The following is a 24,636-nucleotide window of genomic DNA, read 5'->3' on the forward strand; positions in this document are numbered from 1 at the left end:
ATCCAATGCAGACTAATAAATACATACAACATGTATGGGTTGTGCGGGGCTGAGGAATAAGTGGGCGTCTCATTATCGGGGTGTAATGTCTGTGATACAGAGGGGGTTCATCTCGTAACTCACCCTGCACTGGTCACATGACCCTCCACACCCTGCCACCTTTGAACCTCAGTCTGAATGCTGCAGAATGATCTACAGAGGTTATCTGGGGGTAGGGCCGGTGACCTCTGACCTCTGAACCCTCCTCTGATTCCCAGGCATTGAAACACTCGCCCTGTTCTCACGCCCGCCCCTGGGTGGGACACAGACCCCTCCCGCACCCTATACCAGGGGAGGATCATTCCTTATCCCAGCAGACTGTGTAAACTCTGATAACAAGGAGGAGGTGTATATATATATATATATCCACGTGTGTGAGCGAGACCAGGACTGGCTTATACAGGTAACGGAGCAGTGTAAGAGAGCTGGGTGTGGGGGGAGCAGTGTAAGAGAGCTGGGTGTGGGGGGGGAGCAGTGTAAGAGCGCTGGGTGTGTGGGGGAGCAGTGTAAGAGCGCTGGGTGTGGGGGGGGCAGTGTAAGAGTGCTGGGTGTGTGGGGGGAGCAGTGTAAGAGCGCTGGGTGTGGGGGGGAGCAGTGTAAGAGCGCTGGGTGTGTGGGGGGAGCAGTGTAAGAGCGCTGGGTGTGGGGGGAGCAGTGTAAGAGTGCTGGGTGTGTGGGGGAGCAGTGTAAGAGTGCTGGGTGTGTGGGGGGAGCAGTGTAAGAGCGCTGGGTGTGGGGGGAGCAGTGTAAGAGTGCTGGGTGTGTGGGGGAGCAGTGTAAGCACTGGGTGTGTGGGGGAGCAGTGTAAGAGCGCTGGGTGTGGGGGGGGCAGTGTAAGAGTGCTGGGTGTGTGGGGGGAGCAGTGTAAGAGTGCTGGGTGTGGGGGGAGCAGTGTAAGAGCGCTGGGTGTGGGGGGGGAGCAATGTAAGAATGCTGAGTGTGTGGGGGAGCAGTGTAAGAGCGCTGGGTGTGTGGGGGAGCAGTGTAAGAGCGCTGGGTGTGTGGGAGAGCAGTGTAGGAGCGCTGGGTATGGGGGGGAGCAGTGTAAGAGCGCTGGGTGTGTGGGGGAGCAGTGTAGGAGCGCTGGGTGTGGGGGGGGAGCAGTGTAAGAGCGCTGGGTGTGTGGGGGAGCAGTGTAAGAGCACTGGGTGTGTGGGGGGAGCAGTGTAGGAGCGCTGGGTGAGGGGGGAGCAGTGTAAGAGCGCTAGGTGAGGGGAGGGAGCAGTGTAAGAGTGCTGGGTGTGGGGGGAGCAGTGTAAGAGTGCTGGGTGTGGGGGGGAGCAGTGTAAGAGCGCTGGGTGTGGGGGAGCAGTGTAAGAGTGCTGGGTGTGGGGGGAGCAGTGTAAGAGAGCTGGGTGTGAGGGGGGAGCAGTGTAAGAGTGCTGGGTGTGGGGGGGGAGCAGTGTAAGAGTGCTGGGGGTGGGGGGGGAGCAGTGTAAGAGAGCTGGGTGTGGGGGGAGCAGTGTAAGAGTGCTGGGTGAGGGGGGGCAGTGTAGGAGCGCTGGGTGTGGGGGGAGCAGTGTAAGAGCGCTGGGTGTGGGGGAGCAGTGTAAGAGTGCTGGGTGTGGGGGGAGCAGTGTAAGAGAGCTGGGTGTGGGGGGAGCAGTGTAAAGGCGCTGGGTGTGGGGGGAGCAGTGTAAGAGTGCTGGGTGTGGGGGGGAGCAGTGTAAGAGCGCTTGGTGTGGGGGGAGCAGTGTAAGAGTGCTGGGTGAGGGGGGGCAGTGTAGGAGCGCTGGGTGTGGGGGGAGCAGTGTAAGAGAGCTGGGTGTGGAGGGAGCAGTGTTAGAGAGCTGGGTGTGAGGGGGGAGCAGTGTAAGAGTGCTGGGTGTGGGGGGGGAGCAGTGTAAGAGAGCTGGGGTGGGGGGAGCATTAAGAATGCTGGGTGTGGGGGGGGGGGGGGAGCAGTGTAGGAGCGCTGGGTGTGGGGGACCAGTGTAAGAGTGCTGGGTGGGGGGGAGCAGTGTAAGAGCGCTAGGTGAGGGGAGGGAGCAGTGTAAGAGTGCTGGGGGTGGGGGGGGAGCAGTGTAAGAGTGCTGGGTGTGGGGGGGAGCAGTGTAAGAATGCTGGGTGTGGGGGGAGCAGTGTAAGAGCGCTGGGTGTGGGGGGGAGCAGTGTAAGAGCGCTGGGTGTGGGGGGAGCAGTGTAAGAGCGCTGGGTGTGGGGGGAGCAGTGTAAAGGCGCTGGGTGTGGGGGGAGCAGTGTAAGAGTGCTGGGTGTGGGGGGAGCAGTGTAAGAGCGCTTGGTGTGGGGGGAGCAGTGTAAGAGTGCTGGGTGAGGGGGGGCAGTGTAGGAGCGCTGGGTGTGGGGGGGAGCAGTGTAAGAGAGCTGGGTGTGGAGGGAGCAGTGTTAGAGAGCTGGGTGTGAGGGGGGAGCAGTGTAAGAGTGCTGGGTGTGTGGGGGGAGCAGTGTAAGAGCGCTGGGTGTGGGGGGGAGCAGTGTAAGAGCGCTGGGTGTGTGGGGGGAGCAGTGTAAGAGCGCTGGGTGTGGGGGAGCAGTGTAAGAGTGCTGGGTGTGTGGGGGAGCAGTGTAAGAGTGCTGGGTGTGTGGGGGGAGCAGTGTAAGAGCGCTGGGTGTGGGGGGAGCAGTGTAAGAGAGCTGGGTGTGGGGGGGAGCAGTGTAAGAGAGTGTGTGAGCGAGACCAGGACTGGCTTATACAGGTAACGGAGCAGTGTAAGAGAGCTGGGTGTGGGGGGAGCAGTGTAAGAGAGCTGGGTGTGGGGGGGAGCAGTGTAAGAGCGCTGGGTGTGTGGGGGAGCAGTGTAAGAGCGCTGGGTGTGGGGGGGGGCAGTGTAAGAGTGCTGGGTGTGTGGGGGGAGCAGTGTAAGAGCGCTGGGTGTGGGGGGAGCAGTGTAAGAGCGCTGGGTGTGTGGGGGGAGCAGTGTAAGAGCGCTGGGTGTGGGGGGAGCAGTGTAAGAGTGCTGGGTGTGTGGGGGAGCAGTGTAAGAGTGCTGGGTGTGTGGGGGGAGCAGTGTAAGAGCGCTGGGTGTGGGGGGAGCAGTGTAAGAGTGCTGGGTGTGTGGGGGAGCAGTGTAAGCACTGGGTGTGTGGGGGAGCAGTGTAAGAGCGCTGGGTGTGGGGGGGGCAGTGTAAGAGTGCTGGGTGTGTGGGGGGAGCAGTGTAAGAGTGCTGGGTGTGGGGGGAGCAGTGTAAGAGCGCTGGGTGTGGGGGGGAGCAATGTAAGAATGCTGAGTGTGTGGGGGAGCAGTGTAAGAGCGCTGGGTGTGTGGGGGAGCAGTGTAAGAGCGCTGGGTGTGTGGGGGAGCAGTGTAGGAGCGCTGGGTATGGGGGGGAGCAGTGTAAGAGCGCTGGGTGTGTGGGGGAGCAGTGTAGGAGCGCTGGGTGTGGGGGGGAGCAGTGTAAGAGCGCTGGGTGTGTGGGGGAGCAGTGTAAGAGCACTGGGTGTGTGGGGGGAGCAGTGTAGGAGCGCTGGGTGAGGGGGGAGCAGTGTAAGAGCGCTAGGTGAGGGGAGGGAGCAGTGTAAGAGTGCTGGGTGTGGGGGGAGCAGTGTAAGAGTGCTGGGTGTGGGGGGAGCAGTGTAAGAGCGCTGGGTGTGGGGGAGCAGTGTAAGAGTGCTGGGTGTGGGGGGAGCAGTGTAAGAGAGCTGGGTGTGAGGGGGGAGCAGTGTAAGAGTGCTGGGTGTGGGGGGGGAGCAGTGTAAGAGTGCTGGGGGTGGGGGGGGAGCAGTGTAAGAGAGCTGGGTGTTAGGGGGAGCAGTGTAAGAGCGCTGGGTGTGGGGGGGAGCAGAGTAAGAGAGCTGGGTGTGAGGGGGGAGCAGTGTAAGAGAGCTGGGTGTTGGGGGAGCAGTGTAAGAGCGCTGGGTGTGGGGGAGCAGTGTAAGAGTGCTGGGTGTGGGGGGAGCAGTGTAAGAGAGCTGGGTGTGAGGGGGGAGCAGTGTAAGAGCACTGGGTGTGTGGGGGGAGCAGTGTAGGAGTGCTGGGTGTGGGGGGGAGCAGTGTAGGAGCGCTGGGTGTGGGGGGAGCAGTGTAAGAGCGCTAGGTGAGGGGAGGGAGCAGTGTAAGAGTGCTGGGTGTGGGGGGAGCAGTGTAAGAGTGCTGGGTGTGGGGGGAGCAGTGTAAGAGTGCTGGGTGTGGGGGGAGCAGTGTAAGAGCGCTGGGTGTGGGGGAGCAGTGTAAGAGTGCTGGGTGTGGGGGGAGCAGTGTAAGAGAGCTGGGTGTGAGGGGGGAGCAGTGTAAGAGCGCTGGGTGTGGGGGGAGCAGTGTAAGAATGCTGGGTGTGGGGGGAGCAGTGTAAGAGTGCTGGGTGTGGGGGGAGCAGTGTAAGAGTGCTGGGTGTGGGGGGGAGCAGTGTAAGAGCGCTGGGTGTGAGGGGGGAGCAGTGTAAGAGAGCTGGGTGTGGGGGGAGCAGTGTAAGAGCGCTGGGTGTGGGGGAGCAGTGTAAGAGTGCTGGGTGTGGGGGGAGCAGTGTAAGAGAGCTGGGTGTGGGGGGAGCAGTGTAAGAGTGCTGGGTGAGGGGGGGGCAGTGTAGGAGCGCTGGGTGTGGGGGGAGCAGTGTAAGAGCGCTGGGTGTGGGGGAGCAGTGTAAGAGTGCTGGGTGTGGGGGGAGCAGTGTAAGAGAGCTGGGTGTGGGGGGAGCAGTGTAAAGGCGCTGGGTGTGGGGGGAGCAGTGTAAGAGTGCTGGGTGTGGGGGGAGCAGTGTAAGAGCGCTTGGTGTGGGGGGAGCAGTGTAAGAGTGCTGGGTGAGGGGGGGCAGTGTAGGAGCGCTGGGTGTGGGGGGAGCAGTGTAAGAGAGCTGGGTGTGGAGGGAGCAGTGTTAGAGAGCTGGGTGTGAGGGGGGAGCAGTGTAAGAGTGCTGGGTGTGGGGGGGGAGCAGTGTAAGAGAGCTGGGGTGGGGGGAGCATTAAGAATGCTGGGTGTGGGGGGGGGGGAGCAGTGTAGGAGCGCTGGGTGTGGGGGACCAGTGTAAGAGTGCTGGGTGGGGGGGAGCAGTGTAAGAGCGCTAGGTGAGGGGAGGGAGCAGTGTAAGAGTGCTGGGGGTGGGGGGGGAGCAGTGTAAGAGTGCTGGGTGTGGGGGGGGAGCAGTGTAAGAGTGCTGGGTGTGGGGGGGAGCAGTGTAAGAATGCTGGGTGTGGGGGGAGCAGTGTAAGAGCGCTGGGTGTGGGGGGGAGCAGTGTAAGAGCGCTGGGTGTGGGGGGAGCAGTGTAAGAGCGCTGGGTGTGGGGGGAGCAGTGTAAAGGCGCTGGGTGTGGGGGGAGCAGTGTAAGAGTGCTGGGTGTGGGGGGAGCAGTGTAAGAGCGCTTGGTGTGGGGGGAGCAGTGTAAGAGTGCTGGGTGAGGGGGGGCAGTGTAGGAGCGCTGGGTGTGGGGGGAGCAGTGTAAGAGAGCTGGGTGTGAGGGGGGAGCAGTGTAAGAGTGCTGGGTGTGGGGGGGGGGAGCAGTGTAAGAGAGCTGGGGTGGGGGGAGCATTAAGAATGCTGGGTGTGGGGGGGGGGGAGCAGTGTAGGAGCGCTGGGTGTGGGGGAGCAGTGTAAGAGTGCTGGGTGGGGGGGAGCAGTGTAAGAGCGCTAGGTGAGGGGAGGGAGCAGTGTAAGAGTGCTGGGTGTGGGGGGGAGCAGTGTAAGAGTGCTGGGTGTGGGGGAGGGAGCAGTGTAGGAGCGCTGGGTGTGGGGGAGCAGTGTAAGAGTGCTGGGTGTGGGGGGAGCAGTGTAAGAGCGCTAGGTGAGGGGAGGGAGCAGTGTAAGAGTGCTGGGGGTGGGGGGGGAGCAGTGTAAGAGTGCTGGGTGTGGGGGGGAGCAGTGTAAGAATGCTGGGTGTGGGGGGAGCAGTGTAAGAGTGCTGGGTGTGGGGGGGCAGTGTAAGAGCGCTGGGTGTGGGGGGGGCAGTGTAAGAGTGCTGGGTGTGGGGGGGAGCAGTGTAAGAATGCTGGGTGTGGGGGAAGCAGTGTAAGAGCGCTGGGTGTGGGGGGGGCAGTGTAAGAGTGCTGGGTGTGGGGGGAGCAGTGTAAGAGCGCTGGGTGTGGGGGGAGCAGTGTAAGAGAGCTGGGTGTGGGGGGGCAGTGTAAGAGTGCTGGGTGTGGGGGAAGCAGTGTAAGAGCGCTGGGTGTGGGGGGGGGAGCAGTGTAAGAATGCTGGGTGTGAGGGGGGAGCAGTGTAAGAGCGCTGGGTGTGGGGGGAGCAGTGTAAGAGCGCTGGGTGTGGGGGGGGAGCAGTGTAAGAATGCTGGGTGTGAGGGGGGAGCAGTGTAAGAGCGCTGGGTGTGGGGGGAGCAGTGTAAGAGCGCTGGGTGTGGGGGGAGCAGTGTAAGAATGCTGGGTGTGAGGGGGAGCAGTGTAAGAGAGCTGGGTGTGGGGGGGAGCAGTGTAAGAGTGCTGGGTGTGGGGGGAGCAGTGTAAGAGTGCTGGGTGTGGGGGGGGCAGTGTAAGAGAGCTGGGTGTGAGTGGGAGCAGTGTAAGAGTGCTGGGTGTGGGGGGAGCAGTGTAAGAGTGCTGGGTGTGGGGGGAGCAGTATAAGAGTGCTGGGTGTGGGGGGAGCAGAGTAAGAGCGCTGGGTGTGGGGGGGAGCAGTGTAAGAGAGCTGGGTGTGGGGGAGGGAGCAGTGTAAGAACGCTGGGTGTGGGGGGAGCAGTGTAAGAGCGCTGGGTGTGGGGGGAGCAGTGTAAGAGCGCTGGGTATGGGGGGGAGCAGTGTAAGAATGCTGGGTGTGGGGGAGGGAGCAGTGTAAGAGCGCTGGGTGTGGGGGGGAGCAGTGTAAGAGCGCTGGGTGAGGGGAGGGAGCAGTGTAAGAATGCTGGGTGTGGGGGAGGGAGCAGTGTAAGAGCGCTGGGTGTGGGGGGGAGCAGTGTAAGAGCGCTGGGTGTGGGGGGAGCAGTGTAAGAATGCTGGGTGTGAGGGGGAGCAGTGTAAGAGAGCTGGGTGTGGGGGGGAGAGCAGTGTAAGAGCGCTGGGTGTGGGGGGAGCAGTGTAAGAGCGCTGGGTGAGGGGAGGGAGCAGTGTAAGAATGCTGGGGGTGGAAGGAGGGAGCAGTGTAAGAGTGCTGGGTGTGGGGGGAGCAGTGTAAGAGTGCTGGGTGTGGGGGGGGCAGTGTAAGAATGCTGGGTGTGAGGGGGAGCAGTGTAAGAGCGCTGGGTGTAGAGGGGAGCAGTGTAAGAATGCTGGGTGTGAGGGGGAGCAGTGTAAGAGCGCTGGGTGTGGGGGGGAGCAGTGTAAGAGTGCTGGGTGTGGGGGGAGCAGTGTAAGAGTGCTGGGTGAGGGGGAGCAGTGTAAGAGCGCTGGGTGTGGGGGGGAGCAGTGTATGAGTGCTGGGTGTGGGGGGAGCAGTGTAAGAGCGCTGGGTGAGGGGGGAGCAGTGTAAGACTGCTGGGTGTGAGGGGGAGCAGTGTAAGAGCGCTGGGTGGGGGGGAGCAGTGTAAGAGTGCTGGGTGTGGGGGGAGCAGTGTAAGAGTGCTGGGTGAGGGGGAGCAGTGTAAGAGCGCTGGGTGTGGGGGGGAGCAGTGTAAGAGTGCTGGGTGTGGGGGGAGCAGTATAAGAGTGCTGGGCGTGGGGGGAGCAGTGTAAGAGAGCTGGGTGAGGGGAGGGAGCAGTGTTAGAGAGCTGGGGTGGGGGGAGCACTAAGAATGCTGGGTGTGGGGGGAGCAGTGTAAGAGTGCTGGGTGTGGGGGGACCAGTGAAAGAGCGCTAGGTGAGGGGAGGGAGCAGTGTAAGAGTGCTGGGGGTGGGGGGGAGCAGTGTAAGAGTGCTGGGTGTGGGGGGGGCAGTGTAAGAGAGCTGGGTGTGGGGGGAGCAGTGTAAGAATGCTGGGTGAGGGGGGGCAGTGTATGAGTGCTGGGTGAGGGGGGGCAGTGTAAGAGTGCTGGGTGTGGGGGGGAGCAGTGTAAGAGCGCTGGGTGTGAAGGGGAGCAGTGTAAGAGAGCTGGGTGTGGGGGGAGCAGTGTAAGAGCGCTGGGTGTGGGGGGGAGCAGTGTAAGAGCGCTGGGTGTGGGGGGGGCAGTGTAAAAGCGCTGGGTGTGGGGGGGAGCAGTGTAAGAGCGCTGGGTGTGGGGGGAGCAGTGTAAGAGCGCTGATTGTGGGGGGAGCAGTGTAAGAGTGCTGGGTGTGGGGGGAGCAGTGTAAGAGCGCTGGGTGTGGGGGGAGCAGTGTAAGAGCGCTGGGTGTGGGGGGAGCAGTGTAAGAGCGCTGGGCGTGGGGGGATCAGTATAAGAGCGCCGGGTGTGGGGGGAGCAGTATAAGAGTGCTGGGTGTGGGGGGAGCAGTGTAAGAGTTCTGGGTTTGGGGGGAGCAGTGTAAGAGTGCTGGGTTTGGGGGGGGGGCAGTGTAAGAGTGCTGGGGTTGGGGGGGAGCAGTGTAAGAGCGCTGGGTTTGGGGGGGGGGCAGTGTAAGAGTGCTGGGGTTGGGGGGGGGGAGCAGTGTAAGAGTTCTGGGTTTGGGGGGAGCAGTGTAAGAGTGCTGGGTTTGGGGGGGGCAGTGTAAGAGTGCTGGGGTTGGGGGGGAGCAGTGTAAGAGCGCTGGGGTTGGGGGGGGAGCTGTGTAAGAGCGCTGGGGTTGGGGGGGAGCAATGTAAGAGTTCTGGGTTTGGGGGAAGCAGCGTAAGAGCGCTGGGATGGGGGGGAGCAGTGTAAGAGTGCTGGGGTTGGGGGGGAGCAGTGTAAGAGTGCTGGGATGGGGGGGGAGCAGTGTAAGAGTGCTGGGATGGGGGGGAGCAGTGTAAGAGTGCTGGGATGGGGGGGAGCAGTGTAAGAGTGCTGGGGTTGGGGGGGAGCAGTGTAAGAGTGCTGGGAAGGGGGGGAGCAGTGTAAGAGTGCTGGGTTTGGGGGGGAAGCAGTGTAAGAGTGCTGGGATGGGGGCGGAGCAGTGTAAGAGCGCTGTGGTTGGGGTGGAGCAATATAAGAGTTCTGGGATGGGGGGAGCAGTGTAAGAGCGCTGGGATTGGGGGGTAGCAATGTAAGAGTTCTGGGATGGGGGGAGCAATGTAAGAGTTCTGGGTTGGGGGGGAGCAGTGTAAGAGTGCTGGGATGGGGGGAGCAGTGTAAGAGCGCTGGGATTGGGGGGTAGCAATGTAAGAGTTCTGGGATGGGGGGAGCAATGTAAGAGTTCTGGGATGGGGGGCAGTGTAAGAGCGCTGGGATGGAGGGGAGCAGTGTAAGAGTTCTGGGATGGGGGGGGGAGCAGTGTAAGAGCGCTGGGGTTGGGGGGGAGCAGTGTAAGAGGGCTGGGGTTGGGGGGGAGTAGTGTAAGAGCGCTGGGGTTGGGGGGGAGCAGTGTAAGAGCGCTGGGGTTGGGGGGGAGCAGTGTAAGAGCACTGGGGTTGGGGGGGAGCAGTGTAAGAGCGCTGGGGTTGGGGGGGAGCAATGTAAGAGTTCTGGGATGAGCGGGAGCAGTGTAAGAGCGCTGGGGTTGGGGGGAGCAGTGTAAGAGTGCTGGGGTTGGGGGGGAGCAATGTAAGAGTTCTGGGATGAGGGGGAGCAGTGTAAGAGCGCTGGGGTTGGGGTGGAGCAGTGTAAGAGCGCTGGGGTTGGGGGGGAGCAGTGTAAGAGCGCTGGGGTTGGGGGGGAGCAATGTAAGAGCGCTGGGGTTGGGGGGGAGCAGTGTAAGAGCGCTGGGGTTGGGGGGGAGCAGTGTAAGTTATTATTTCCCTCCCCTCTTTTCCTGCAGCCCCCCCCCCACATGATGATGACCTCTGATGACTTTGCGTTCCTCTTGCCCCGTCCCCGCCTGCAGCAGCTGGCCCGTGATTGGCTGGCGGAGGACGCCCCCTGGTTGGATATAGCGGGGTGGGCCGCAGCCCGGGGAGGGCGGGGGGCTCAGGAGGAGTTCCTGTTACTGTGCAAGTCTGCGGGGGTCCTCGCGGGGGGGCCTTTCTTCCAGGCGGTCTGTGAGGAGGCGGGGTGCAGCGTGGCGTGGGAGCGGGCAGAGGGGGAGTGGCTGGAGCCGGTCACACAGGTGGCAACTGTCCGAGGTAACCCACCCCCAGGGGCGACACACAACCCACCACAGCCATGTGACACAGATCAGCCCACAGAGTGACACGTCGCAGGGTGACACACGCAGGGACACGTTGCAGGGTGACACACGCAGTGACACGTCACGGGGTGACACAGAGTGACACATCGCAGGGTGACACACGCAGTGACACGTCGCAGGGTGACACATGCAGTGACACGTCGCAGGGTGACACACGGAGTGACACGTCGCAGGGTGACACACGCAGTGACACGTCGCAGGGTGACACACGCAGTGACACGTCACAGGGTGACACACGGAGTGACACGTCGCAGGGTGACACGCAGTGACACGTCGCAGGGTGACACACGCAGTGACACGTCGCAGGGTGACACACGCAGTGACACGTCGCAGGGTGACACACGCAGTGACACGTCACGGGGAGACATAGAGTGACACATTGCAGGGTGACACACGCAGTGACACGTCACGGGGTGACACGCAGTGACACGTCGCAGGGTGACACACGGAGTGACACGTCGCAGGGTGACACGCAGTGACACGTCACAGGGTGACACACGCAGTGACACGTCACGGGGTGACACAGAGTGACACGTCATAGGGTGACACACGTAGTGACACGTCGCAGGGTGGCACACGCAGTGACACGTCGCAGGGTGACACACGCAGTGACACGTCGCAGGGTGACACACGCAGTGTCACGTCACAGGGTGACACACGCAGTGACACGTCGCAGGGTGACACACACAGTGACACGTCGCAGGGTGACACGCAGTTACACGTCGCGGGTGACATGCAGTGACACGTCGTGGGGTGACACGCAGTGACACGTCATGGGGTGACATGCAGTGACACGTCGCGGGGGTGACACATCGCGGGGTGACACGCAGTGACACGTTGCGGGGTGACACACAGTGACACGTCCCGGGGGGACACACAGTGACACTTTGTAGGGTGACACATGCAGTGACACGTCCCAGGGTGACACACAGTGACACTTTGTTGGGTGACCCATACAGTGACACGCCGCAGGGTGACACAGTGACACGTCGCGGGGTGACACGTCGCGGGGTGATACGCAGTGACACGTCGCGGGGTGACACGCAGTGACACGTCCCGGGGTGACACACAGTCACACTTTGTAGGGTGACCCATACAGTGACACGCCGCAGGGTGACACAGTGACACGCCGCAGGGTGACACAGTGACACGCCGCAGGGTGACACAGTGACACGTGTCCCTCTTGTCCCCAGGCAGGCTCAGTGACGTCCTCCTGGCAGAGCGCCCTGCTCTGAACGCCCTCTCACGGGTCAGTGGGGTGGCCACGCGGGCGAGAGATGTGTCTCAGCGGGCGAGGGTCACCGGGTGGTCAGGACAGGTGACCGGGACCAGGAAGACCACGCCCGGATTCCGATTGGCAGAGAAGTACGGGCTGCTTGTGGGCGGAGCTGGAACCCACCGATACGGGACCAGCGACCTGGTCATGCTAAAGGACAACCACGTGTGGGCCATGGGCGGAGTCACCGAGGTGAGGGCGGGGCTACCACGTGGGCGGAGTCACTGAGGTGAGAACGGGGCTACCACGTGGGCGGAGTCACTCAGGTGAGGGCGGGGCTACCACGTGGGTGGAGTAACCGGGTGAGGGCGGGGCTACCACATGGGCGGAGTCACTGAGGTGAGGGCGGGGCTACCACGTGGGCGGAGTCACTGAGGTGAGGGCGGGGCTACCACGTGGGCGGAGTCACTGAGGTGAGGGCGGGGCTACCACGTGGGCGGAGTCACTGAGGTGAGGGCGGGGCTACCACGTGGGCGGAGTCACTGAGGTGAGGGCGGGGCTACCACGTGGGCGGAGTCACTGAGGTGAGAACGGTGCTACCACGTGGGCGGAGTCACTCAGGTGAGGGCGGGGCTACCACGTGGGTGGAGTAACCGGGTGAGGGCGGGGCTACCACATGGGCGGAGTCACTGAGGTGAGGGCGGGGCTACCACGTGGGCGGAGTCACTGAGGTGAGGGCGGGGCTACCACGTGGGCGGAGTCACCGAGGTGAGGGCGGGGCTACCACGTGGGCGGAGTCACTGAGGTGAGGGCGGGGCTACCACGTGGGTGGATTCACTGAGGTGAGGGCGGGGCTACCACGTGGGCGGAGTCACTGAGGTGAGGGCGGGGCTACCACGTGGGCGGAGTCACTGAGGTGAGGGCGGGGCTACCACGTGGGTGGAGTCACCGGGTGAGGGCGGGGCTACCACGTGGGCGGAGTCACCGAGGTGAGGGCGGGGCTACCACATGGGCGGAGTCACCGAGGTGAGGGCGGGGCTACCACGTGGGCGGAGTCACCGGGTGAGGGCGGGGCTACCACGTGGGTGGAGTCACCGGGTGAGGGCGGGGCTACCACGTGGGCGGTGTCACTGAGGTGAGGGCGGTGCTACCACGTGGGCAGAGTCACTGAGGTGAGGGCGGGGCTACCACGTGGGCGGAGTCACCGAGGTGAGGGCGGGGCTACCACGTGGGCGGAGTCACTCAGATGAGGGCGGGGCTACCACGTGGGCGGAGTCACTGAGGTGAGGGCGGGGCTACCACGTGGGCGGAGTCACTGAGGTGAGGGCGGGGCTACCACATGGGTGGAGTCACCGGGTGAGGGCGGGGCTACCACATGGGCGGAGTCACCGAGGTGAGGGCGGGGCTACCACGTGGGCGGAGTCACTGAGGTGAGGGCGGGGCTACCACGTGGGTGGAGTCACTGAGGTGAGGGCGGGGCTACCACGTGGGTGGAGTCACCGGGTGAGGGCGGGGCTACCACGTGGGTGGAGTCACTGAGGTGAGGGCGGGGCTACCACATGGGCGGAGTCACCGAGGTGAGGGCGGGGCTACCACGTGGGCGGAGTCACTGAGGTGAGGGCGGGGCTACCACGTGGGTGGAGTCACCGGGTGAGGGCGGGGCTACCACGTGGGCGGAGTCACTGAGGTGAGGGCGGGGCTACCACGTGGGCGGTGTCACTGAGGTGAGGGCGGGGCTACCATGTGGGCGGTGTCACTGAGGTGAGGGCGGGGCTACCACGTGGGCGGTGTCACTGAGGTGAGGGCGGGGCTACCACGTGGGCGGAGTCACTGAGGTGAGGGCGGGGCTACCACGTAGGTGGAGTCACCGGGTGAGGGCGGGGCTACCACGTGGGCGGAGTCACTGAGGTGAGGGCGGGGCTACCACGTGGGTGGAGTCACTCAGATGAGGGCGGGGCTACCACGTGGGCGGAGTCACTGAGGTGAGGGCGGGGCTACCACGTGGGTGGAGTCACTGAGGTGAGGGCGGGGCTACCACGTGGGCGGAGTCACTGAGGTGAGGGCTGGGCTACCACGTGGGCGAAGTCACTGAGGTGAGGGCGGGGCTACCACGTGGGCAGAGTCACTGAGGTGAGGGCGGGGCTACCACGTGGGTGGAGTCACCGGGTGAGGGCGGGGCTACCACGTGGGCGGTGTCACTGAGGTGAGGGCGGGGCTACCACGTGGGCAGAGTCACTGAGGTGAGGGCGGGGCTACCACGTGGGCGGAGTCACCGAGGTGAGGGCGGGGCTACCACGTGGGCGGAGTCACTCAGATGAGGGCGGGGCTACCACGTGGGCGGAGTCACTGAGGTGAGGGCGGGGCTACCACGTGGGCGGAGTCACTGAGGTGAGGGCGGGGCTACCACGTGGGCGGAGTCACCGAGGTGAGGGCGGGGCTACCACGTGGGCGGAGTCACTGAGGTGAGGGCGGGGCTACCACGTGGGTGGAGTCACTGAGGTGAGGGCGGGGCTACCACGTGGGTGGAGTCACCGGGTGAGGGCGGGGCTACCACTTGGGCGGTGTCACTGAGGTGAGGGCGGGGCTACCACGTGGGCAGAGTCACTGAGGTGAGGGCGGGGCTACCACGTGGGCGGAGTCACCGAGGTGAGGGCGGGGCTACCACGTGGGCGGAGTCACTGAGGTGAGGGCGGGGCTACCACGTGGGTGGAGTCACCGGGTGAGGGCGGGGCTACCACATGGGCGGAGTCACCGAGGTGAGGGCGGGGCTACCACGTGGGCGGAGTCACTGAGGTGAGGGCGGGGCTACCACGTGGGTGGAGTCACTGAGGTGAGGGCGGGGCTACCACGTGGGTGGAGTCACCGGGTGAGGGCGGGGCTACCACGTGGGCGGAGTCACTGAGGTGAGGGCGGGGGCTACCACATGGGCGGAGTCACCTTGGTGAGGGCGGGGCTACCACGTGGGCGGAGTCACTGAGGTGAGGGCGGGGCTACCACGTGGGTGGAGTCACCGGGTGAGGGCGGGGCTACCACGTGGGCGGAGTCACTGAGGTGAGGGCGGGGCTACCACGTGGGCAGAGTCACCGAGGTGAGGGCGGGGCTACCACGTGGGCGGAGTCACTGAGGTGAGGGCGGGGCTACCATGTGGGCGGTGTCACTGAGGTGAGGGCGGGGCTACCACGTGGGTGGAGTCACCGGGTGAGGGCGGGGCTACCACGTGGGCGGAGTCACTGAGGTGAGGGCGGGGCTACCACGTGGGCGGTGTCACTGAGGTGAGGGCGGGGCTACCACGTGGGCGGAGTCACTGAGGTGAGGGCGGGGCTACCACGTGGGCGAAGTCACTGAGGTGAGGGCAAGGCTACCACGTGGGCGGAGTCACTGAGGTGAGGGCGGTGCTACCACGTGGGTGGAGTCACTCAGGTGAGGGCGGGGCTACCACGTGGGCGGAGTCACTGAGGTGAGGGCGGGGCTACCACGTGGGTGGAGTCACTCAGATGAGGGCGGGGCTACCACGTGGGCGGAGTCACTGAGGTGAGGGCGGGGCTACCACGTGGGTGGAGTCACTGAGGTGAGGGCGGGGCTACCACGTGGGCGGAGTCACTGAGGTGAGGGCTGGGCTACCACGTGGGCGGAGTCACTGAGGTGAGGGCGGGGCTACCACATGGGCGGAGTCACTGAGGTGAGGGCGGGGCTACCACGTGGGCGGAGTCACTGAGGTGAGGGCGGGGCTACCACATGGGTGGAGTCACTGAGGTGAGGGCGGGGCTACCACGTGGGTGGAGTCACCGGGTGAGGGCGGGGCTACCACGTGGGCGGAGTCACTGAGGTGAGGGCGGGGCTACCACATGGGCGGAGTCACCGAGGTGAGGGCGGGGCTACCACGTGGGCGGAGTTACTGAGGTGAGGGCGGGGCTACCACGTGGGTGGAGTCACCGGGTGAGGGCGGGGCTACCACGTGGGCGGAGTCACTGAGGTGAGGGCGGGGCTACCACGTGGGCAGAGTCACCGAGGTGAGGGCGGGGCTACCACGTGGGCGGAGTCACTGAGGTGAGGGCGGGGCTACCATGTGGGCGGTGTCACTGAGGTGAGGGCGGGGCTACCACGTGGGCGGTGTCACTGAGGTGAGGGCGGGGCTACCACGTGGGCGGAGTCACTGAGGTGAGGGCGGGGCTACCACGTAGGTGGAGTCACCGGGTGAGGGCGGGGCTACCACGTAGGTGGAGTCACCGGGTGAGGGCGGGGCTACCACGTGGGCGGAGTCACTGAGGTGAGGGCGGGGCTACCACGTGGGCGGTGTCACTGAGGTGAGGGCGGGGCTACCACGTGGGCGGAGTCACTGAGGTGAGGGCGGGGCTACCACGTGGGCGAAGTCACTGAGGTGAGGGCGGGGCTACCACGTGGGCGGAGTCACTGAGGTGAGGGCGGGGCTACCACGTGGGTGGAGTCACTCAGGTGAGGGCGGGGCTACCACGTGGGCGGAGTCTCTGAGGTGAGGGCGGGGCTACCACGTGGGTGGAGTCACTCAGATGAGGGCGGGGCTACCACGTAGGTGGAGTCACCGGGTGAGGGCGGGGCTACCACGTGGGCGGAGTCACTGAGGTGAGGGCGGGGCTACCACGTGGGTGGAGTCACTCAGATGAGGGCGGGGCTACCACGTGGGCGGAGTCACTGAGGTGAGGGCGGGGCTACCACGTGGGTGGAGTCACTGAGGTGAGGGCGGGGCTACCACGTGGGCGGAGTCACTGAGGTGAGGGCTGGGCTACCACGTGGGCGAAGTCACTGAGGTGAGGGCGGGGCTACCACGTGGGCAGAGTCACTGAGGTGAGGGCGGGGCTACCACGTGGGTGGAGTCACCGGGTGAGGGCGGGGCTACCACGTGGGCGGTGTCACTGAGGTGAGGGCGGGGCTACCACGTGGGCAGAGTCACTGAGGTGAGGGCGGGGCTACCACGTGGGCGGAGTCACCGAGGTGAGGGCGGGGCTACCACGTGGGCGGAGTCACTCAGATGAGGGCGGGGCTACCACGTGGGCGGAGTCACTGAGGTGAGGGCGGGGCTACCACGTGGGCGGAGTCACTGAGGTGAGGGCGGGGCTACCACGTGGGCGGAGTCACCGAGGTGAGGGCGGGGCTACCACGTGGGCGGAGTCACTGAGGTGAGGGCGGGGCTACCACGTGGGTGGAGTCACTGAGGTGAGGGCGGGGCTACCACGTGGGTGGAGTCACCGGGTGAGGGCGGGGCTACCACTTGGGCGGTGTCACTGAGGTGAGGGCGGGGCTACCACGTGGGCAGAGTCACTGAGGTGAGGGCGGGGCTACCACGTGGGCGGAGTCACCGAGGTGAGGGCGGGGCTACCACGTGGGCGGAGTCACTCAGGTGAGGGCGGGGCTACCACGTGGGCGGAGTCACTGAGGTGAGGGCGGGGCTACCACGTGGGCGGAGTCACTGAGGTGAGGGCGGGGCTACCACGTGGGTGGAGTCACCGGGTGAGGGCGGGGCTACCACATGGGCGGAGTCACCGAGGTGAGGGCGGGGCTACCACGTGGGCGGAGTCACTGAGGTGAGGGCGGGGCTACCACGTGGGTGGAGTCACTGAGGTGAGGGCGGGGCTACCACGTGGGTGGAGTCACCGGGTGAGGGCGGGGCTACCACGTGGGCGGAGTCACTGAGGTGAGGGCGGGGCTACCACATGGGCGGAGTCACCTTGGTGAGGGCGGGGCTACCACGTGGGCGGAGTCACTGAGGTGAGGGCGGGGCTACCACGTGGGTGGAGTCACCGGGTGAGGGCGGGGCTACCACGTGGGCGGAGTCACTGAGGTGAGGGCGGGGCTACCACGTGGGCAGAGTCACCGAGGTGAGGGCGGGGCTACCACGTGGGCGGAGTCACTGAGGTGAGGGCGGGGCTACCATGTGGGCGGTGTCACTGAGGTGAGGGCGGGGCTACCACGTGGGTGGAGTCACCGGGTGAGGGCGGGGCTACCACGTGGGCGGAGTCACTGAGGTGAGGGCGGGGCTACCACGTGGGCGGTGTCACTGAGGTGAGGGCGGGGCTACCACGTGGGCGGAGTCACTGAGGTGAGGGCGGGGCTACCACGTGGGCGAAGTCACTGAGGTGAGGGCAAGGCTACCACGTGGGCGGAGTCACTGAGGTGAGGGCGGTGCTACCACGTGGGTGGAGTCACTCAGGTGAGGGCGGGGCTACCACGTGGGCGGAGTCACTGAGGTGAGGGCGGGGCTACCACGTGGGTGGAGTCACTCAGATGAGGGCGGGGCTACCACGTGGGCGGAGTCACTGAGGTGAGGGCGGGGCTACCACGTGGGTGGAGTCACTGAGGTGAGGGCGGGGCTACCACGTGGGCGGAGTCACTGAGGTGAGGGCTGGGCTACCACGTGGGCGGAGTCACTGAGGTGAGGGCGGGGCTACCACATGGGCGGAGTCACTGAGGTGAGGGCGGGGCTACCACGTGGGCGGAGTCACTGAGGTGAGGGCGGGGCTACCACATGGGTGGAGTCACTGAGGTGAGGGCGGGGCTACCACGTGGGTGGAGTCACCGGGTGAGGGCGGGGCTACCACGTGGGCGGAGTCACTGAGGTGAGGGCGGGGCTACCACATGGGCGGAGTCACCGAGGTGAGGGCGGGGCTACCACGTGGGCGGAGTTACTGAGGTGAGGGCGGGGCTACCACGTGGGTGGAGTCACCGGGTGAGGGCGGGGCTACCACGTGGGCGGAGTCACTGAGGTGAGGGCGGGGCTACCACGTGGGCAGAGTCACCGAGGTGAGGGCGGGGCTACCACGTGGGCGGAGTCACTGAGGTGAGGGCGGGGCTACCATGTGGGCGGTGTCACTGAGGTGAGGGCGGGGCTACCACGTGGGCGGTGTCACTGAGGTGAGGGCGGGGCTACCACGTGGGCGGAGTCACTGAGGTGAGGGCGGGGCTACCACGTAGGTGGAGTCACCGGGTGAGGGCGGGGCTACCACGTAGGTGGAGTCACCGGGTGAGGGCGGGGCTACCACGTGGGCGGAGTCACTGAGGTGAGGGCGGGGCTACCACGTGGGCGGTGTCACTGAGGTGAGGGCGGGGCTACCACGTGGGCGGAGTCACTGAGGTGAGGGCGGGGCTACCACGTGGGCGAAGTCACTGAGGTGAGGGCGGGGCTACCACGTGGGCGGAGTCACTGAGGTGAGGGCGGGGCTACCACGTGGGTGGAGTCACTCAGGTGAGGGCGGGGCTACCACGTGGGCGGAGTCTCTGAGGTGAGGGCGGGGCTACCACGTGGGTGGAGTCACTCAGATGAGGGCGGGGCTACCACGTGGGCGGAGTCACTGAGGTGAGGGCGGGGCTACCACGTGGGTGGAGTCACTGAGGTGAGGGCGGGGCTACCACGTGGGCGGAGTCACTGAGGTGAGGGCTGGGCTACCACGTGGGCGGAGTCACTGAGGTGAGGGCGGGGCTACCACGTGGGCGGAGTCACTGAGGTGAGGGCGGGGCTACCACGTGGGTGGAGTCACTGAGGTGAGGGCGGGGCTACCACGTGGACGTGTCACTGAGGTGAGGGCGGGGCTACCACGTGGGCGGAGTCACTGAGGTGAGGGCGGGGCTACCACATGGGCAGAGTCACTCAGGTGAGGGCGGGGCTACCACGTGGGCGGAGTCACTGAGGTGAGGGCGGGGCTACCACGTGGGTGGAGTCACCGGGTGAGGGCGGGGCTACCACGTGGGTGGAGTCACTCAGGTGAGGGCGGGGCTACCACGTGGGCGGAGTTACTGAGGTGAGGGCGGGGCTACCACGTGGGCGAAGTCACTGAGGTGAGGGCGGGGCTACCACGTGGGCGGAGTCACTGAGGTGAGGGCGGGGCTACCACGTGGGCGGAGTCACTGAGGTGAGGGCGGGGCCACCACGTGGACGGTGTCACCGGGTGAGGGCGGGGCTACCACGTGGGCGGAGTCACTGAGGTGAGGGCGGGGCTACCACGTGGGCGGAGTCACTGAGGTGAGGGCGGGGCTACCACGTGGGCGGAGTCACTGAGGTGCTCTCAGTCTCAGGCTGTCTCTATCGCAGGCTGTCTGTCTCATTCTGTCTCTCTCGCAGGCTGTCTGTCTCATGCTGTCTCTCTCGCAGGCCCTGGTCGGGGTGCGCTCTCTCGCAGGCTGTCTCTCTCGCAGGCTTTCTGTCTCATGCTGTCTCTCTCGCAGGCCCTGGTCGGGGTGCGCTCTCGCAGGCTGTCTCTCTCGCAGGCTGTCTGTCTCATGCTGTCTCTCGCAGGCCCTGGCCGGGGTGCGCTCTCTCGCAGGCTGTCTCTCTCGCAGACTGTCTGTCTCATGCTGTCTCTCTCGCAGGCCCTGGTCGGGGTGCGCTCTCTCGCAGGCTGCACTCTGAAGGTTGAGGTTGAGTGTCGGTCTCTGGAGGAGGCTCAGGAGGCGGCCGAGGCTGGAGCGGACATTGTCATGCTGGATAATCTAACTCCTGAGGTGCCGTATACACAGGAGATAAATATATACTGCAGTCTGAGGCGCTCTCTGCTGACTCATTATCTCTCTCGCAGTCTCTTTCTCTCTCTCTCCTGGTCTCTCGCAGTCTCTCTCTCCTGGTCTCTCGCAGTCTCTCTCTCTCTCCTGGCCTCTCACAGTCTCTCTCTCTCTCTCCTGGCCTCTCGCAGTCTCTCTCTCTCTCACAGTCTCTCTCTCTTGCAGTCTCTCGGTCAGGCAATAATTGGCATTAGCATCTGCTGTGCGATACGTTTTCTGACCAGGAGACTTAGGGAGGATTTGTTCCTGTAAAGTACCCCTAGTTTGGCATAGGTCTTGGATGTCAGGGTATCAATGTGCATCCCAAATGTTAAGTGGGAGTCAAACCATAAGCCCAGGTATTTAAAACTAGTGACAGGGGTTGGGGTGGTGTTAGCGTTGGTTCTAATCAGGAGCTCAGTCACTGGAGGATTTAAGAATTTAGTCTTGGTCCCAAATACCATTGTTACAGTCTTGTCAGTGTTTAAAAACAGTTTGTTTTGGGAAATCCAGTTTCCGAATCTCAAAAAGTCAGACTGAAGTATGTGTTGAAGGTCGGAGAGGCTATGGCTGTGTGCGTATAGGATTGTGTCATCTACATACATGTGTATTGAGGCTTCCTTACAAGCTGTGGGAAGATCATTAATGAACACTGAGAAGAGTAGGGGCCCCAGAACAGAGCCTTGCGGGACACCACAGGTGATATCCAGGGGGTTGGAGTTAGAGCCTGAGATGGACACATGTTGGGATCTTCCTGATAGGTAGGACTGAAACCAGTTTTAAGCATGCTTCCCTATTCCAGAGCTCTGGAGTTTGTTAAGCAGAATAACATGATCAACAGTATCAAAAGCCTTTGCAAAATCTAGGAATACTGCACCAGTGAGTTGTCCCCGTTCCATTCCACACTGGGTCTCATTGCAAACTTTTAGCAGGGTAGTTACGGTGGAGTGTTTGGGGCGAAACCCAGACTGGAATTGGCTAGGGAAATTTGTCTTGGTGTAGAAATCGCTTAATTGGGAGTGGACACATTTTTCCATGACTTTGGATAGTATTGGGAGAAGTGAGATTGGCCTGTAGTTTGAGACAGTGTTTTTGTCCCCACTTTTGAAGATTGGGACAACTCTGGCAGTTTTCCAGGTCTTAGGGATATGGCCTGCAGACAGGATAGAGTTGACTATGGACGCAATTGGTTTGGCAATGGCTGGGGCACCAAGTCGTAGGAACCTAGATTGTAGCAAGTCGGGTCCACATTGGCTGCTTAGTTTTAGTTTGAGGAGCGCTTGTGTAATCTCCTCTTCAGATACTGGGCCAAATTGAAAATTGTGGGCAGTGTTGGGAGGGGGCGGGGCTATGTGGGCAGTGTTGGGAGGGGGCGGGGCTATGTGGGCAGTGTTGGGAGGGGGCGGGGCTATGTGGGCAGTGTTGGGAGGGGGCGGGGCTATGTGGGCAGTGTTGGGAGGGGGCGGGGCTATGTGGGCAGTGTTGGGAGGGGGCGGGGCTATGTGGGCAGTGTTGGGAGGGGGCGGGGCTATGTGGGCAGTGTTGGGAGGGGGCGGGGCTATGTGGGCAGTGTTGGGAGGGGGCGGGGCTATGTGGGCAGTGTTGGGAGGGGGCGGGGCTATGTGGGCAGTGTTGGGAGGGGGCGGGACTATAGGGGTACTCCCAGGATGAGATTCAGGTTTGGGGTTTGTGCTGCGTTTCGCTAATAAGTTAGTGGCACACCCCACAAAGTAATCATTGAATGCATTTGCGATGTCAGTGGGGTTTGTCAGAGTAATATCCCCCTTAGTGATATTACTTGGCTGTTAATGGATAGAAGGCTGGAATATGTTGTTGATAACCTTCCAGGTCAAACTATAGTCTAACTATATATTCTTATATTCTCACTATAGTCTAACTATATATTCTTATATTCTCACTATAGTCTAACTATATATTCTTATATTCTCACTATAGTCTAACTATATATTCTTATATTCTCACTATAGTCTAACTATATATTCTTATATTCTCACTATAGTCTAACTATATATTCTTATATTCTCACGATAGTCTAACTATATTTTCTTATATTCTCACTATAGTCTAACTATATATTCTTATATTCTCACTATAGTCTAACTATATATTCTTATATTCTCACTATAGTCTAACTATATATTCTTATATTCTCACTATAGTCTAACTATATATTCTTATATTCTCACGATAGTCTAACTATATTTTCTTATATTCTCACTATAGTCTAACTATATTTTCGCACTTAAAAGCTCACTATAAAATACCTCATTATATAATGCCAATGCAGTTCCTGCAAATGCAGGGGGTGGGAGGGGGGGGGGGGGTATTGGTTTTATACAGCTAAAGCAGTCACATGACCCTCCCCCTCCCCAATAAATCAGCTTGTTCCAGTTGGTCAATTAGCAGCACACAATTAAGAGAAATAAAGAAAAAAAAACACCTTTTGATGATATTCAGACATAACAAAATATCAATAGTACGGGCCGGAGGGTAATTCTTTTAAAACAGGACTTGCAGATTAGAGACATACCTGTGAAGAGAATGCAATTAGATCCATGTCATTGTCAGCTCTCTCGCAGTATTTCTCTCCTTGTCTCTCGCAGTCTCATTCTCTGTTACTCTCTCTCGCAGTCTCTGCACGCCGCTGCACTCTCGGTGAAGTCTCGTTTCCCGGGGGTACTTGTGGAGGCGAGCGGGGGTGTCTCTCTGAGCAGTCTCGAACAGTACCTGAGTCCTCACGTGGATATTGTCTCTATGGGATGTCTCACTCAAGGGCCACAGAGCGTCGACTTCTCCCTCAAACTCGCCCGGGGCCTGAGGGTCCGACCTCTAACCTCTGACCCTGGGGCTGACCTCTGACCCTGGAGTCGACCTCTAACCTCTGACCCCAGAATCTGCACGCGAGGGGTCACTCAGAGAGAGTCCAGCGGAAATAATCCATCGTGGGACAGATATATCTCACTGATACTCTCTCTGTGTCCCTCCCTCTCGCACACTTTCTTTCCCCCCAACCTTTCTCCTCCCCTTCCCCTCCCCATCCTCTCTGTCACGGGAGACACTTTACCATCTGGATCCTTTCATTGAATAAAGCATGGAATAAAATAAATTGTATTTATTTACATAAAGAACACACACAGCTTGAATTACAAAATTATCACACAAACACTTACTGAGATGGGACAAAACGAAATACAATGTCCATGGAACGAAATCCACAGAAATCAAGTCTCTAGGCATCAATTCCCAAACGCGGGGTGATGCACAAAAAGAGCCGTGTAACAGTCCTTGGCTAGTGGCGCTGCCTGCAACCACTCTTACCGCCGGAGGTAATATTTTTATTTCCCCAATGCAGGATTAGCTAGCAAATCCTTAGTCCTTACGAATTCTGGAAGCTGGATACATATCTTTAGTTGCAATGAAATAGTTTCTGTACCGCCCGCTGTAGCTTAGATGAATCAGATGGAACTTCTTACAAGATGGAACTTAGCTTGAACTGACTTCCTGACTGGCTGCGCCGCACTTTTTAAAAACACCCAAACCCTATCTGTATCATGTGGAGCCTATCTGTATAATGTGGGAACCAATCCTCCCACCTATAGCAGAGTTCTGCCAGGTTCTCCGTAGCCTGGCACTGAGCTTCAAGGTATGATGAGAGCATGTGCGAACTTTGCACTTCAGCTGCTTAGCATACCCAGCCAAGCCTACTTCCCTGGAGACCTAATGTCTCCCTGTCCCCTGACACCTAGCCACCTGTCAGGCCAAACTGTTCACCTCCCCTCCTCCCCCTGTAACACCTTACTATGCCGGGTTCTTTGTTAAATCCGGGTCTCCCCAGACATGCCGGGGTCATCTCCACGTGATGCCTTAGAAGTCCTGGGCTTAAGTTATGACTCACTGTACTTGTGAATCCCAAATGTGCCTGCTGCCCCTTTGAAGCTCCCCCTGCTTCCTATGCAAATGGATGTTTATCCATACTAACTGACTTCCTCTGACATTACTTCACAAACCTAATTTACAGTTTTATTCTAACCTGACTTAACCATTTTCCTTACACCCCAATAAACTCTCAGCTTTATCCTGAGCTGGAGTAACACCCCTGAACCCCGATACTGGATTCAGGGTTCCTGGGCATTACTTGGGCACTGTCCCTTTATCCTAGGGACCCTGTGTAGAGTGTGGGGATATACATTAACCCCTTATGCCCCGTGTAGGTTGTGGGTATTCATTAACCCTTAATATGGTGATACAGCCCTCTTATTCCTAGCCGGGCGCATATTGGCAATTTATGCACATTCACAGGACTGCAGCCAGCAGTTGGCTGCAGAGCTGACACTCTACGTTTTAACTTAAAATTGAACCCCTACAACTCTCCCCACCTTATCCCTGGGGAGAGGGTTACAGAACCCCTCACTGGGTCCTGGGGTTCGGGCATATCCCGGCACCTGGAATGTAACCCAGTTCCCTGCCCGGTCGTACTGCTCTGGTTTGTGCTGAAGCAGGGGGATTTGGCGGTGAGCTGTAACCTGCGTTCTAGGAGGGATTTTATCCGGTGGTTTGTGTTCCTCATGTCCTCAGTAATCTGGGGGGATTCCTGAGTGCATGTTTCGGGGTAACCCGAAACATGGGTCCCCTTCTACCCAAACACACCCTGGCAACATTTTCCCGTAAAATCATCCCTGAGACTCACGCCCTGCACATCCCCGCTGGCGGGCACTCCTGGCGCAGCCCGCTGGCGGGCACTCCTGGCGCAGCCCGCTGGCGGGCACTCCTGGCGCAGCCCGCTGGCGGGCACTCCTGGCGCAGCCCGCTGGCGGGCACTCCTGGCGCATCCCCGCTGGCGGGCACTCCTGGCGCAGCCCGCTGGCGGGCACTCCTGGCGCATCC

The 24,636-nt window shown here is 61.8% G+C and overlaps 1 protein-coding gene across 1 annotated transcript; it reads left to right on the plus strand.

Moving 5' to 3' along the window:
- The first annotated feature begins 265 nt into the window (after window positions 1-265).
- QPRT (quinolinate phosphoribosyltransferase) lies at window positions 266-22,841 on the plus strand. The gene is made up of 5 exons (XM_075585137.1): window positions 266-442; window positions 9,642-9,945; window positions 11,204-11,478; window positions 19,564-19,695; window positions 22,384-22,841. The coding sequence occupies exons 2-5, from the start codon at window positions 9,654-9,656 to the stop codon at window positions 22,609-22,611; spliced, it is 927 nt and encodes a 308-aa protein (XP_075441252.1). The 5' UTR covers window positions 266-442; window positions 9,642-9,653; the 3' UTR covers window positions 22,612-22,841.
- Window positions 22,842-24,636: the final 1,795 nt, after the last annotated feature.

The sequence above is a fragment of the Ascaphus truei genome, unplaced genomic scaffold, assembly GCF_040206685.1.
Source record: "Ascaphus truei isolate aAscTru1 unplaced genomic scaffold, aAscTru1.hap1 HAP1_SCAFFOLD_952, whole genome shotgun sequence".
NCBI lineage: Eukaryota > Metazoa > Chordata > Amphibia > Anura > Ascaphidae > Ascaphus > Ascaphus truei.

Coding starts and splice junctions, on each gene's coding strand:
- QPRT (XM_075585137.1), top strand. CDS start 9,654: ATGATGATGACCTCTGATGACTTTGCGTTCCTCTTGCCCCGTCCCCGC. Junction 9,946..11,203: donor ACAGGTGGCAACTGTCCGAG/GTAACCCACCCC, acceptor TCTTGTCCCCAG/GCAGGCTCAGTGACGTCCTC. Junction 19,696..22,383: donor TGGATAATCTAACTCCTGAG/GTGCCGTATACA, acceptor TCTCTCTCGCAG/TCTCTGCACGCCGCTGCACT.